Here is a 15,028-nt window from a genome sequence, read left to right as displayed (position 1 = left end):
CTTGCCTCAATTTGTAGCGCAGTTTTTAACAGACAGACAATTTCAAGTTCATGTTGGATCAACCCTGTCTGATCATTATAATCAGGATCAGGGGGTTCCACAGGGCTCACATTGTCTCACATTGTTTAGTATAAAAATAAATAGTTTATTTGAACAATTAAATGACTCAATTGATTGATCATTGTTTGTGGATGACGTTTATATTTCATGTCGTGGTAAAAATATGCGTACCATTGAAAGACAATTACAGTTGTGTCTTGATAAAATTCATAAATGGTGTCTTCAGAATGGATTTAAATTTTCACAGACAAAGACGAATTGTATATATTTCTGTCGGAAATATAAACCCCATACAGACCCAGAGCTCTTTTCAGATGGCACTCCATTTAAGGTTGTAAAAGAAGCCAAATGTTTGTTTGGGTTTGATCTTCGACCACCATTTGACTTTTTTTTGCCACATATTAAATATTTAAAGAAAATTTGCCTGAAGGCCCTATATTTGTTGAAAGTCGTCTCGAATTCTAAGTGGGGAGGGGATCAGAAACTCTCCTTCACTTATATAGATCATTAATCCGCTCTAAGTTGGACCATGGCTCCATTGTGTATGCCGGAGCTTGCAAGAGTAATTAAAAAAAGCTAGATGCAATCCACCATCAAGGACTTAGACTGTGCCTTGGTGCTTTTCCTGTTGACAGCCTCTATGTCAAGGTTGATGAAACCTCTTTGAAACAACGCCGTATTAAGTTATCTCTTCAATATATCACTTAATTACACTCCAGCCCTTCATATCCTGCCTATAACTCCGTTTTTCATCCCCTATATGATGAACTGTTTCAGAGAAAACCAAAGCCGGCTCCCCGACTTTGAATTTTATGTTTTTAATGCTGATATAGATTTAGATATTATATCTCCTTGCCGACTTTTGTCTTCTCCCTGGCAGTTGGTGAGGCCAGAATTAGACATTTCCCTCACACGTTTTATAAAATCTGAAACTAATCAACTAGTATATCAACAAGAATATTTGCAATTAAGAAATAGATACGACCCTCACCGTTCAGTCATTACTGATGGATCCAAGGACGCTCTATTTTTACAGGGGGCACGGGTGGCCCAGTCGTCTAAGGCGCCGCGATTCGCTGTGCAGAGTTGCCTCCCTTGGGCACGCAAGAAACCTATGATTGTGATTAAATCCCGTTTCGCCCCGATTATGTTTCTAGGTTTGTCAGCACCATACCCGTGCTCGTAGGTTTCACCGAAGTGGTAAACGTCTGAGACTTGCATCACTTCGGGCTTTCCTCCCACATTAAGCTGACACGCCATGGTATAACTGGAATACTGCTAAAAGCGGCGTTAAACCCCAACTCACTCACTCTATTTTTACAGCTGATGCCAATGATATCCTCAAAGCCTTAGTATTAAAACAAACAAAAAATATAAGCAATTTTTTCATCTTTTCTGATTCTTTATCTTGTTTATAAATTAAAAAAAAAGCCTGTTCTAATCATCCAGTTATTTTAGGTATTTTAAAACTTTAAAATGATCTTTTAACTGGCCAATACGACATCATCTTTTTTTGGTTGCCAAGTCATGTGGGCATAAAAGGCAACACAATGGCTGATGCTGCTGCACTCAACAAATCTGAGACACCACTTCTATTTCCATATACTGATTATAAACCTGGGATCAGATGTTACATCCGAGATCTTATGCACAAGAAGTGGGACACCCAAGTAGGTATCAATAAATTACATCAAATTAAGCCAACTGTCCGTTACACCTACTTGGATTGTCAGTCCAGATTTGAAGAGGTCATTTTACGACGATGTCGTATTGACATTCAAGATATACACACACATATCTATTAAAAGGTGAAGATTCTCCGTTTTGTATCCCTTTTGATGAGAGAATCAGTCAAGCACATACTGCTTGACTAAACTGATTTTGCCATAACAAGGGATCAATATTTCAAAGTTTCATCCACGAAGGATCTTTTTATTAATCTAAGTTCTCTTTTAATCATAGGTTTTTTAAAAGAAATAGAATTAATTGATAAATTTTGATGTACATAGATATTTTTTACGAAATGGTTGTATCATTATTAACCTAGATTGTTTCTGGCTGTGCCCTCGAAGGGGGTTGAATTGGCATAAAATTATTGTCCTCCTGAGAGGGTGTCATAAGACCAAATCATTCACAGCAATATATTAACAATATTAGAGCCTTATCCTGTCAGCAAAATCACAGCAATATATTTTAGACCTTCATTGTATCAGCGATATTAAAGCTTCGTCATGTCATCAAAATTAGAGCGTTATCATATTAACAATATTACAGCTTCGTCGTGACAAAAGTACAGTTACATCATGTGACAATAATCACAGCTTCATCACATAACAAAATCATAGCTTAATCATGTGACAAAATCACAGCTCAATCATGTGACAAAATCACAGCTTAATCATGCGACACAGCTTAATCATTACAGCATTATCATAATTACAATATTACAGCTTCAACAGCAATACTAGTATTTCAGCTTCGTCATGTCAGCAAAATTAGAGCGTTATCATATTAACAATATAACAGCTTCATCGTATCAGCAATATTACAGCTTCGTCATGTCAGCAAAATTACAGCTTTATCATATTTACAATATAACAGCTCCTTCAAACACTACAGCATTATCACATGATAAAATCACACATTCAACAATTGACAAAATCACAGCTATGTTATGGGACAAATCACCTATTTGATCAGTTCGTACAAAATCACAGCTTCATCACGTGAAAAACATCACAGCTCCATCACGTGACAAAATCACAGCTATATTATGGGACAAAATCACACCTTCATCACGTGACAAAATCACAGCTTCATCACGTGACAAAATCACAGCTTCATCACGTGACAAAATCACAGCTACATAACGTGACAAAATCACAGCTTCATCACGTGACAAAATCACAGCTTCATCACGTGACAAAATCACAGCTATATTATGGGACAAAATCACACCTTCATCACGTGACAAAATCACAGCTTCATCACGTGACAAAATCACACCTTCATCACGTGACAAAATCACAGCTACATAACGTGACAAAATCACAGCTTCATCACGTGACAAAATCACAGCTATATAATGGGACAAAATCACAGCTTCATCACGTGACAAAATCACACCTTCATCACGTGACAAAATCACAGCTTCATCACGTGACAAAATCACAGCTTCATCACGTGACAAAATCACAGCTATATAATGGGACAAAATCACACCTTCATCACGTGACAAAATCACAGCTTCATCACGTGACAAAATCACACCTTCATTACGTGACAAAATCACAGCTTCATCACGTGACAAAATCACAGCTATATTATGGGACAAAATCACAGCTTCATCGCGTAACAAAATCACAGCTTCATCACGTGACAAAATCACAGCTTCATCACGTGACAAAATCACAGCTATATTATGGGACAAAATCACAGCTTCATCACGTGACAAAATCACAGCTTCATCACGTGACAAAATCACAGCTTCAGCAAATTTGATCAGTTCGTACTCAGAAACTTCCCTTGTGTTAAAAAACCAATCTCCATATTCTGAACCAGGGTCCCATATGTTGAAAGAAGGAAAATACTACATATTAAAACGTTCCAAAAATCCACCAAAAATGCAAATAGAAAAAAGAATAGTCCATTGTACGATTCCGACTATATCATACACAGCTTTTTGAAAGCGTTACTAAGGCCTTGAGTGTTGTACCTCTGCTCGTTGAGCGCGAGTGGCATGGCACTCTTTTAGTACAGTTAATATTGTCTATAATGCCTGAGTCAGGGTTTCTTGCTCTCTGTCGTCCATTGCTAGATCATCTTTGTTGTCTTGTGGAATGAATGCTCTGGCCAATCTCTGGATAAAAGTTGGTAAACAAAAAGTTCGTAATTCAATATGTGCATGCATGATTTTATTGCAAGTATAGTTCAAGTATTGAACCTTCTCACGTATAAGGTATTCGTTGTTTTGGAGGGTGTAACATTAAACAGTTAGAAGACATTGAACATCGCAAAATCAGCATTCAGCCACAAAATACCAAATACAAAACACAGGGAGTTTGTTGTTTAACGCCGCACTCAAAAATATTCTAGCTATATGACGGCGGTCTGTAAAAAATCAAGTCTGGACCAGACAATCCAGTGATTGACAACATGAGCATTGATCCATGCAATCGGGATACGATGACATGCATCAACCAAATCAGCGAGCCTGACCACCCGATCCCGTAAGTCGCCTCTTACTACAAGCATGGGTTGCTCAAGACCAAGTCTAACCCGAGATGTTCTTTTTAATAGTATACCACTGGACATATAGTCGAAATAGTCGAAATATAGAACAGATCCCTTCAGTACTTTACATGGGCGGATAGATTATTTAGAAAAAAATCTTTATTTCTGTATAAATTACCACCAAAGACAATAAATAGATTTTAATTGTGCACCTCCCCTTTTCAAAAAAGCTGTATCCGCCCATGCTTTATGTCATGGAAAACATAAAAGAGTAAGTTTGTTGCCCCTCTTTCTCTTTTGGCCAACTTTGGGTTGTTGTTTTATCGCTACTGAAATGAGTTTTTTCCACGATAACTTGAAAATGTTACCTGCTTGACTGATGTCCCATCTGACTTCCAAACAGAGTAGACCATCCAACCTGGAGTCGGTAGAACTATGGCTACAGATATAAGCCAGCCAATCACAGTTGCCCATTCAGGATAGATGTAGTCACCATATTTTGGAGGACGGTACACGTAGAAGGCGTATACTAGTATAGTCTGGAAACAATTTTTTAATAAGTCCTTTATACTATTCTCACAAGCACAGCCCGACACATAAACTTCAATAAATGCCGAACAAGATGGGATATTTCGCGAACGAGCTAAATGATTCAGAGATTGTCGTTCCTGAAGGTTGTAGTTTTCCTCGCAAAAGTTATTCTCTACATTAACTTGTAGACGAGCAATATATATACATCTATTACATGATGATACAATAAAGGTAATGGACTGTATTATGCCACAGAGTGAGTTTGACCAATCAGAGAGAAGAACTACTAACCCCCTTTGAGACCGCATACCGTCAGTAACAGCACTCTTGTTTCCAACACCCATCTCACATATTTCACATGAAAATTCTACACAGCTTTGTGCTTTTAAATCATTAACTATAACGTGCAAGGACATTACTTTTTTTTACAAAAAAAAGGTTCGTGACATTATTTATAAAGAAGTATAGTTAAATGTCAACACCGTTTGGTCTCTAAGGTTTGAAGAGTAGACTCCCTTTGACCCGTAACTTCAACGATTGTTAGTGTCAAGTTTCGACTTTGACATGACGTGTGATATAGGTAGTGTAAACTCTTCGGCATAATGAATCCGTTGTGGTATCTTTAGTTGTCGTAAACTGTGTCATATTAGGTTAACAGGATATTTGTCTGCACACCTAATATGACACTGTATACTGTAACTGAAGACACCATAATTAATGCTATATCGCCAGGAACTAAAGTAATGCTGTCGTACCAGAGACCGTGGGGACTTACAGTCACTCTTCCACCTGCACGGTACACATCATCCCTCTAGCTGCTGGGGATTATTGGCAAGAATGACCATAGATTAAAACGAATAATACACTAGGATGATAGGTAAGCACAAACATAACTGAAAAGGCGTGGAACACTCTCAGTGGACAATACCCTACGAGGGCACAGCAATTTACACTCTCATTCAAATTGCTTTGTAATATCATGTATTTGCATGAATGTTTGCAGCTGTTAAAAGATCCGTAAGTGATGTTGCGTTGACATATTTAGCCCCTGTCTTGTAAAACACAACACAGTCGAGTATAAAATGCATGTCTTGTGTCATCACATAGGGATAGACATGGATGATCCTCACCTTTCAACAATTAGTCATGTGGATTACGAGAATGGCCAATCGTAGAATGGGCTTCTCAAATCTGGACTGAAAACCTAAGTAGGTGAAACCAATAGTTGGTTTAATTTCAGGAGTTTTTCGATGTGTGAAGCCCATTTCTGGTGTCCACCGCCGTGATATTGCTGGAATATTGCTAAAAGCGGCGTAAATCCATACTCACTCACTCACTCACTCACTCACTAATTCTAGGAATTGTATTAATATCTATTTGGGTGCCCTCTTTGTTTGCCTTAGATCTCTGATGTAACATCTAACAACATGCTTATAATTTCTGTATGGGATAAGAAAGAAAAAAACGTACACATGTTATCTCTACAAGGTCAATTCAATGAGGACATATCGTCGCAATATGGCTGAGATATAGCCCTCGCGACGTTACATTTGAACTCCCATATTGTTGTCAACTGTTGGGTGAACCAACTGTGCTGATGGCATAATGTTCTCAAGTGTGACGTCACGAACAGTAATTGTGTAACAAAATCGTAATGGATCCAGGCGACGTCATATTTCTACTGACCAGTCAGCATTGGGAAACACTAAGATTGGAAAGGAGTTACCATCGGATACTTGAACGTGGAACGACATTGTTGTCAAGCAACTAATCTGATGATGTAATGTGTTTTCTTTGTGACATCATAGACACTGATCGTAATGGAGGAACGTGACGTCATATAGCTTCAACTGACCATTCACAATCAGGAATCTCTAAGGTGGGTTATTATGGGAAAGTCATGACACTCGGTCAAGAAGGAAATAGTTGTAACACCTCACCATCAGCAGGCCAGGAGTGATGTACTTTATGAGGAACGTCAACCATCTGGGAATAGTTTTACCATACATCTCCACTGTGCACATGTCAAGTCTGATCACACCTGTAACGAAGACGTAGACAATGTTATAGACAAGACAATGTGCACATGGATTAAACGAGTGCGCAGGGTGACAGGTGTCATCATTAGATTGTTGTTTCTTTTCTTCAGGTACCATTAGTTACATAAAGGTGCAAGATTTGGCAGACGTTTGTTTTATTAAACATATGGTAGTTATGCCGCTGATGTCTGCAGAACGGAGCTTGTATTGTAATATAATTTGGTCACGTGTTACTTTAGGTCTGCCAGCCTATCGGTATCGCACCATTGCTTCCTTTAATGACATTGAAATATGATTTGAAATATGAATTTTACGAAACTCTTTTCATCTATCATTTCTGGAAAAAGTAGTGATTGATTTCCAGAAGGTCTTACCAACCACCCAGGCCAGTACCAGACACTCCACCACCCCAAACAACATCACGGGAGGGACAGCGGAGTACCAGTCTACGAGGGTCAACAGGTAGATACCACCCTGCGAGGAGAACGTATACACGATACTAATGGAGAACGTTGAAGATAAAGGTATTCATGTGTACATGCAAAATATATTTCAGCTGAATAAGAGATTAAGTTGCAAACGTTTGATCAGGGTTACAATTCTAGGCCTTGGTAAAGCTTTTAAAAGGTTTCATTCAAGACATTTGGAGAACATTTCGAAATCTGACGCATCCGTGACCAAACTGTCCGATGCAATTCCCGTGTGAAGACTTGAAGTGCCTTTGCATGTGTGTGCGGCGGGTGCCACCGGTTAGACAGAACACGCTCACCTGGTGTCATCACTATTTGATAGGGATTAAGAATTGCTTATTATATGTCGGAATTGTACAACAGACTCGCCTACTTAGCATTATAGAAAGGTGTTGTCACTTTTGTTTAATTAATTAAATGTAATTGGTTATTATTTAACAATGCACCAACAAACATCAACGTTGGTAAAAAATGATACAAGTTGCCCGTACGCATTTGTTGCACAAGATACTATGTAACGTGGTGATTAGAGCATACATCACTCTTACACATATGTACTTAACATGGACTGGTTTATAAGTGGGCGAGCGAGTCCAAATGTAATGCTCCGCTGGCAATATATCAGCCACAAAGTGACAACAGTAGGGTAAATAGGAATATAGAACACATGTGATAGATAAATATATAACATATAACACATAAAGAAATGTCAACTACGCTAGTCGCTTGTTATTTAAACAATATTCACGGTTTATGAAAAAGACCGATTTCTTAAAGAATTTTAAAAATGCATAGATTATCCGAACCATTGTGGCAATAAATTTCATGAGTATCGAATTCATCGCTGTTGGTATGATCAAATTGACTTTACACGTTTGCTGCTGAAGATGTTATGTCATGTGGGTGATCACCCTTAATGGGTTGTGCTAAAAATAGCTCATACACATTATGCGCATTATCATGGCCTTATTATAAGTGACGAGTGAATAGGAATACCTGTGTAGTGTACGGGAGAGTCAGAAGGAAAGAGGGAATAAAGACGAGAAGGAGAAGCAGCCACCGGTGTCTGGTCAGTTTAGGGAACTGGTCAGAAAGTGTCTCCAACAGTATCTCCAAACTCGGCATCTGTGAAACAACAAGAACCTGGTCAACTGTTTCATAAGTGTAAATATGCAACAAATATATAGATAGTCCCTGCCAGCAGATTAATAATTTATCATTAATCATTTACTTCCATTTTATATTCATTTCCCTGAGGCCCTTGAGCTCAGGCTAAGGGGGAATGTAAGCTCAAGTCATTCAAAGAATATTTATGTTTACAACCGTTTTAAGTCGCAGTGTATTTGTACATTTAAGATTGGTGGCTAACATTGCGTGCAATCCCCAACAGCTGTAGGAATGGTATCAATCCGCCTGGGGAACCGTGCAGGAAGCAGAAGTATTTTAAGTCCCAATGGTCCCTAGTATGGTGGCGCAGCTTGGTTACTGGCGATCTATAGCCCATTTTTCTATTGTGCTGTTAAACGATAGCTTATTCTTTTACATGGTCTCAAACTAGTTCTAAAAACATCTGCTATATGCTAGTTATTTTACTGTCCTTCGATGACAGGACTTTATCTTTATCTTACTCTATATGCACTTATTGTTTAATATTGCCTCGTCACAAAATGGCTGAAATATTGCCAAAGTGACGTTATATTTTAACTCACTCACTCAATCACTAAATTTATTTCAGACAAAACTTATCTGTTTTCTGGAAAATGTTCTTATAGTTATATATTTCTGTATCAAGGTATAACATCATAGATCAGGGCCAAAACAATATAATCTATAATAGTTCTTTTTACCGTTGTATCAAGGCCCAACGTCATCATCATCACAAAGACCAGCACCGACCACAACTGGGGCAAAGGGAGATAAGTCACTGCTTCCGGTAACACTGAGAATGCCAGATTCAGACCTGAAAACGAGTTGAGAGAGAATCAGTTGGTTGTATTATCATATTGTAATCCTCCTACATTCAACACACAATGTAAACAGGTTTAAGTATAAGTGCTGTCTCGTGAACATCTGGGTTAGTATTGATCTTGTAAGAGGCGAATAACGGGATCGGGTGGTCAGGTTCGCTGACATCCTTGATGCATGTCATTGTAATCCAATTGCACTGATCGATGATCAGCGATATCAATCACTGGATTGTCTGGTCCAGATTTCATTATATACCGACCACCGTCACATGGGTGGAATATTTTAGAGTGCGGCGATAAACAGAAAAACAAACAAACAAAATGCTACATAATTAACACAAACAAACCTGATGACTGGAAGTCGTCCATGTCGACCCCGGTCACGTAAGCCATGTGCCCCAGCACCGTGAAGATAGACAGTCCACAGAAGATGGTGATCAGAGGGTCCACGATGCAGGCGATCAGAGCCAGTCTGGTAAAAAGATGTCAGTATACTGTGACATGAATTTGCTCTTTTGTCATACTGCTTCTTTTCCCACAGTAGTAACGACGGCACTGTAGCTCACCTGGATATGTAGTCAACAGCTTAAAATATCAAATAAAGACATTTTAAAATTATTATATATAAATATATGAATACATAAATAAACTAACACTATAATGGAATGTGTTTGTTTGTTGTTTTACGCTGCTTTGCGCAATACACACCCCTCAACCAAACTGAAAGACGTATCGAATTCGGTTAAGAATTGGTCCCAGTGGAGGCATCGTAAGATGCGTCTAAGTGGATCGGGAGTTCATGCAAGGTGACTCTTGGTTGTCGTTAAACAACACACACACACACACACACACACACACACACACAAACAGAGAGAGAGAGAGAGAGAGAGAGAGAGAGAGAGAGAGAGAGAGAGAGAGAGAGAGAGAGAGAGAGAGAGAGAGAGAGAGAGAGAGAGAGAGAGAGAGAGAGAATCCCAAAGAATATTCTTTATGTAAACAACAGATACTGGTCCAGATAAACCGGTGATATAAATGTTGCGAGTGCGGGTCAAATATAACAAAAATCACACAGGTCTGTTTAAATACACACCTGTAGCAGTTGCTGTTTGGCTGGTTGTGACTGGACACTGTATTCGCAATGCCCTTACTGGTCCCCATGGAATGAAGAGCGTAACCACAGGCCTCGATCCACATCTGTGGAGAAGATGAAGCACAATGCATACAACATACGTCCTGATATATCTGTAATATTGCTAAGTTTGTGGTTCAACAAGACACTAACAACAACAAAGAACACTGAAAACGTCTCACATATATAAAAAAAAGTTGAAACTAGTAACGTATTCCATCGTTGTTGAAAATAAAGTTCTGAACCTACTGTTGGGCTTTTCAGCTTTCCAAAGTCCGGCTTGATCATGTACAGAAGTCCGTCTAGTGCCCCTGGCAACAAGGACCCACGGATGAGTATGACGGTACACAGGATGAGGGGTAACATAAATGTCACGTACACAATCTGAAAGTGAAATATACCTTTTTTTAATTAAATTTAATTAAATTAAGAATTTGTATATCGCATTTTCCAATGAACTACTGCTTAAATGCCCTTGGACCATGATTGGTCTTGTCAAAGGCTCTCTTGAAGAGACAGATGTCGAGTGTCTTTTTCAAATTGTCAGATTTTCTGTCTCTGTGATAATTTGTGGCAGATTGTTCCATAGCAATGGGCCAGCATGTTGAAATGACCTATCGCCATATGTTTTTGTGCGTGACTTTGGCACCACTAGGAGATTTTGATTGGAGAACGTGCAGGCTTGTGTGATACTATCTGTTCCTGTAAGTATGCAGGAGCCAAACGATGCATTTTCCTAATTTTCCTTCCTACATTTCTGCATGTAGTTCCCTTGATCACTATTAGATTCGATATCTCCCAACTTTCTAATTCATCATGCGAAAAGCCATTTACTACATCAGATGTCATTAGCGTAATCCTGGAAACATTAATCTTGTGACAAACCATTTCAAGGAAAGTGATCAATTATCAAATAAACTGAATTCAAATTAACGTCAATTATGTATTGAAAAAATATACTTTCTTAAAAACGCCAATGAAGGTAAAGAATAAATGGAAAATGAATACGGTGTATTTCCATTCAATTGTTTAACAGTACCTTCCCCGTCACTCGAATTCCTCTGAGCAGCATGAAATACATGGCCACATAGGTCAAGGCCAGACATCCAAACAATGGCCACCGAATGGAACCTGCATGGTCGAGACCATTCGAGATTTCCAGTGCATTAAACCTGTAACAGATATGTTCAATAACAACATGTTCAGTGCATTAAACCTGTAACGAATATGTTCAATAATATTTAACAAAACGTATTTGATCAGGGGAAAACAGCTAACCGCAGTTGTTACAGGCCAGTAGGGATTCAGAGTTGAAATACATACTAGCAACCTAGGCGAATAAGTGGATCATTTTTAACCACACATAGCAAAATATTATACTAGTATATAAACCAGATTTGCTATGTGACAAAAATTGATTATTTCCTTACCCACGCAATCTATCATAGTATCTTAGAAACAGTTTTGTTTTCTTAAAGGTTAAGTCGATATTGCATACCACCAGTTCAAAAATACCTGGTTGAGTATTTTTGCCGAAAGATATTTAAAAGGTTTGTAAAATTCAGAGAGTGCGTTTGGTGCAGTGCGGGATATCACCAAGGCTCAACAATTTTGCGTAACCTGCCTCCAGAATTCTTCAGTGGCACTCGCAACACTGACGCCATCAGTGGATCCATTCAGGTGACCCGACTGTGTCGTGTTAATGGGAGCTCGCAGTGGAACAGTGCCATTCACTGTGGTGTTCATCCCTTGGTGCCCATACAGCGTCGACTCCACGCAGCTGGGCGTGTTCCAGGGGTTGCCACAGGTGGACCAGGGCAGGGGGTTGAAGAAGGAGTTGAAGAAGTAGTAGAGATACCAGGAGAAGTACATGGACGTGTACATGGCGTACACCCACGACACCAACGCCGACCCAAAACCCAGACCTGATCGAATGACACAGATTATCGATGACGGATCGACTAATTATTTTCATCTGCGAAATTGAGACAGAATAGGTTTGCAATACGTATTCAAAAAAAACCATACAAACATTTTTTAACCCTAAATGTGCCTTTTAAAACATCAAGCAAACGATTTATTTTGTGGAGTAAAACCCGAGAAATATCTTTTCGAGCATTTGAGGAAACAGAATATTTATTTATTTTTAAACTATACATGTAGGCCCCTTATAATGTGTTGTAATGACTGATTGAACAATAGTCAATCTGAAAATGATACAAGTGCACCTTGAAGCTGTCCATTCTGTGTTTATTTTATTTCATGCTTGTTGTTCAACGCCACGCTCAGCAATATTCCAGCTGTCTGTAAATAATGTAATCTGCACCAGACAATCCACCAATTTAGCGATCCTGACCACCCGTTCCCGTCAGTCGCCTCTTACAAGCATAGTCGCCTTTTACGACAAGCATGGGTTGCTGAAGTCCTGTTCTACCCCGATCGTCACGGGTCTTATTCTGTGTTTCATCAAGTGTGATCATCATTAAGGCAGAAATTAGATGCAAAAATTGTTCATACTCAAGACATGGTATTTACAAAAATTACCTTACTAAATTAGAGTGAGAAAGCGAGTAGGTTTTACACTGCTTTTAGCAATATTCCAGCAACATCACGGCGGAGGACACCACAAATGGGCTTCAAACATTGTACCCATGTTGGAAATCGAACCCGGGTCTTCGGCATGACGAGCGAACGCTTTAACCACCAGGCTACCCGACCGCCCATACTAAATAAGAATACTTTTGGACCGACTGTACATGTTTTACTCTTATCACCTCTATTCACCATATGATGTGACCATAATTGTGACACTGACTGAAAAGGTTTACATTTCCGTGCAGTGATGTGTAGTTGGATTCTGATCCAAGCAGTGAGACCAAATTTGTTAATTTGTTTTGTAATTGAAATTACATATGGCTTATTTTTGATACCTTAAACACACATGAAACCCTTATTGGACTACAACACCAATACAAAATGTCATGTCAATCAAATCCCATTACAAAACTTCGAAACAGAAAAGTAATAGAATTATTACTTAAGGCCATCTATCTCAAGTCCTTTCCGACAAAAACATACACAAACACAAAATGCTCATTTTTCCACCTAAAACGCTTCACGATGTTCACCTATTACTTCTTTCTCGCAGACAAAAAAATTAGTAACATAAAAATAGTGAAAACTCTACCAGTAAATAAAACTAATGAGTGCATCTTAATTTACTCGAAATATATCTATATAAAATCATCAAAATGTAAATACCTTTCATGGCTGGACAAAATTTCCACACCTCAACAGGACCCCTCTGGTAGTACTGCCCGATGACGACCTCCAGGAAGTATAGCGGGAGAGAACAGAGACCCACAAACACCAGGTAGGGAATCAGGAAGGCTCCTGAGAAAAGGACCACATTCATCTATATGTGAGTAGGACTTTCCCATCGAGTTTAAGGATTACTCTGTGTGGGGAATTGAACCTCCAACTTGGGAGTGATGAGCGAAGCTTTATCTTATAAGCCACCAAATGTCTCATTTGATAACAAGAATATTCAGAATACAGTTAACGGCGGTATAACGAACTAAAGGGGGCCACTGGTTTTAGTTCGTTACATCCTTCAGCTTGATGTAAACGTAGTTTACTGTATATATGCAGGTTTCATTCGGGTAGGCTATATGCAAGTTTCATTTCAAACTTTTCCATCTTGCAATTTAAACCACAAGAGATTTGTAAAGTAATTTGAATAAGGATATAGTACTGATGTCTTTCAAAAGCATGATTGTATATTTCTTATATATATTCATCTCGGAAATTATGAAAATGGACGTTACTTTCAGCTTACTGCTGAGATATTTCTGACAAATATTCGTCACACAATACAGCTTTCACAAGACTCCAATAAGCATTGAACGTTTTGTCTTTGTTTTCTGTGGACACTTGGTTGCAACTTCAAAATTTAAGGTGTGTATCCTGTTGGTGTTGTCATTCATCCTGTGACACACGCATGCGTATTGATCCTGTATACATACCTCCGCCATTCCTTGCACAAAGGTAAGGGAACTTGAGCAGAGTTCCCTCTCCTACACTGTATCCCAACAACGTGATGATGCCATCCACTCGATGGCCCCACGTCTCTCTTTTGTCTGCAAGCATTATATGCATCACATCTTTAGAGAGCACTTGCTTCTTTGTCTCGTGTGGTGTCACTGAGTTTCGTTTGATCTGTTTCCTTATGCATATGAATCGGAATGTCTGCTCGGATTGGCAAAATGGAAACATGTGAAGATCAATTCATGCTCCAGGTGTATAAAAGACTGATATCTTTCAAAAATTATCAAGAAGAACGGTCCCTTCCACTGACTTAGGGGGGCACGGGTGGCCCAGTCGTCTAAGGCGGCGCGATCTGCTGTGCAGAGTTGCGTCCCTTGGGCACGCCAGAAACCTATGATTGTGGGTTCGAATCCCGGTTCGCCCCGATTATGTTTCTAGGTTTGTCAGCACCATACACGTGCTCGTGGGTTTCACCGAAGTGGTAAACGTCTAAGACCTGCATCACTTTGAGCTTTCCTCCCACATTTAGCTGACACGCCGCGAAATAACTGT

The 15,028-nt window shown here is 39.1% G+C and overlaps 2 protein-coding genes across 2 annotated transcripts; both read right to left on the bottom strand.

Moving 5' to 3' along the window:
* Positions 1–3,801: 3,801 nt before the first annotated feature.
* On the bottom strand, positions 3,802–8,837 carry LOC124150264 (sodium-dependent dopamine transporter-like). Its single transcript, XM_048380787.1, has 6 exons — positions 8,703–8,837; positions 8,330–8,458; positions 7,238–7,337; positions 6,765–6,865; positions 4,662–4,832; positions 3,802–3,919 (listed from the first exon to the last, which is right to left on the bottom strand). The coding sequence occupies exons 1-6, from the start codon at positions 8,835–8,837 to the stop codon at positions 3,830–3,832; spliced, it is 726 nt and encodes a 241-aa protein (XP_048236744.1). The 3' UTR covers positions 3,802–3,829.
* A 1,025-nt stretch (positions 8,838–9,862) lies between these two features.
* LOC124150265 (sodium- and chloride-dependent creatine transporter 1-like) lies at positions 9,863–13,844 on the bottom strand. Its single transcript, XM_048380786.1, has 6 exons — positions 13,691–13,844; positions 12,054–12,354; positions 11,469–11,601; positions 10,679–10,813; positions 10,391–10,494; positions 9,863–9,866 (listed from the first exon to the last, which is right to left on the bottom strand). Exons 1-6 carry the CDS (start codon positions 13,842–13,844, stop codon positions 9,863–9,865), a joined length of 831 nt encoding a protein of 276 aa, XP_048236743.1.
* Between the last annotated feature and the right edge of the window lie 1,184 nt (positions 13,845–15,028).

The sequence above is a fragment of the Haliotis rufescens genome, unplaced genomic scaffold (assembly GCF_023055435.1).
Source record: "Haliotis rufescens isolate VD_foot unplaced genomic scaffold, xgHalRufe1.0.p SCAF_33, whole genome shotgun sequence".
In the NCBI taxonomy this organism is placed as follows: Eukaryota; Metazoa; Mollusca; class Gastropoda; order Lepetellida; family Haliotidae; genus Haliotis; species Haliotis rufescens.
Note: the sequence above shows the minus strand (reverse complement) of the source record. Positions and strands in the feature narration are given on the sequence as shown.

Coding starts and splice junctions, on each gene's coding strand:
- LOC124150264 (XM_048380787.1), bottom strand. CDS start 8,837: ATGGGCTATAGATCGCCAGTAACCAAGCTGCGCCACCATACTAGGGAC. Junction 8,459..8,702: donor TGTTGGGGATTGCACGCAAT/GTTAGCCACCAA, acceptor GTTGTTTCACAG/ATGCCGAGTTTGGAGATACT. Junction 7,338..8,329: donor CTCTCCCGTACACTACACAG/GTATTCCTATTC, acceptor TTCTCCTCGCAG/GGTGGTATCTACCTGTTGAC.
- LOC124150265 (XM_048380786.1), bottom strand. CDS start 13,844: ATGAATGTGGTCCTTTTCTCAGGAGCCTTCCTGATTCCCTACCTGGTG. Junction 10,814..11,468: donor GAATTCGAGTGACGGGGAAG/GTACTGTTAAAC, acceptor TTTCACTTTCAG/ATTGTGTACGTGACATTTAT. Junction 10,495..10,678: donor GAAAGCTGAAAAGCCCAACA/GTAGGTTCAGAA, acceptor TCTTCTCCACAG/ATGTGGATCGAGGCCTGTGG.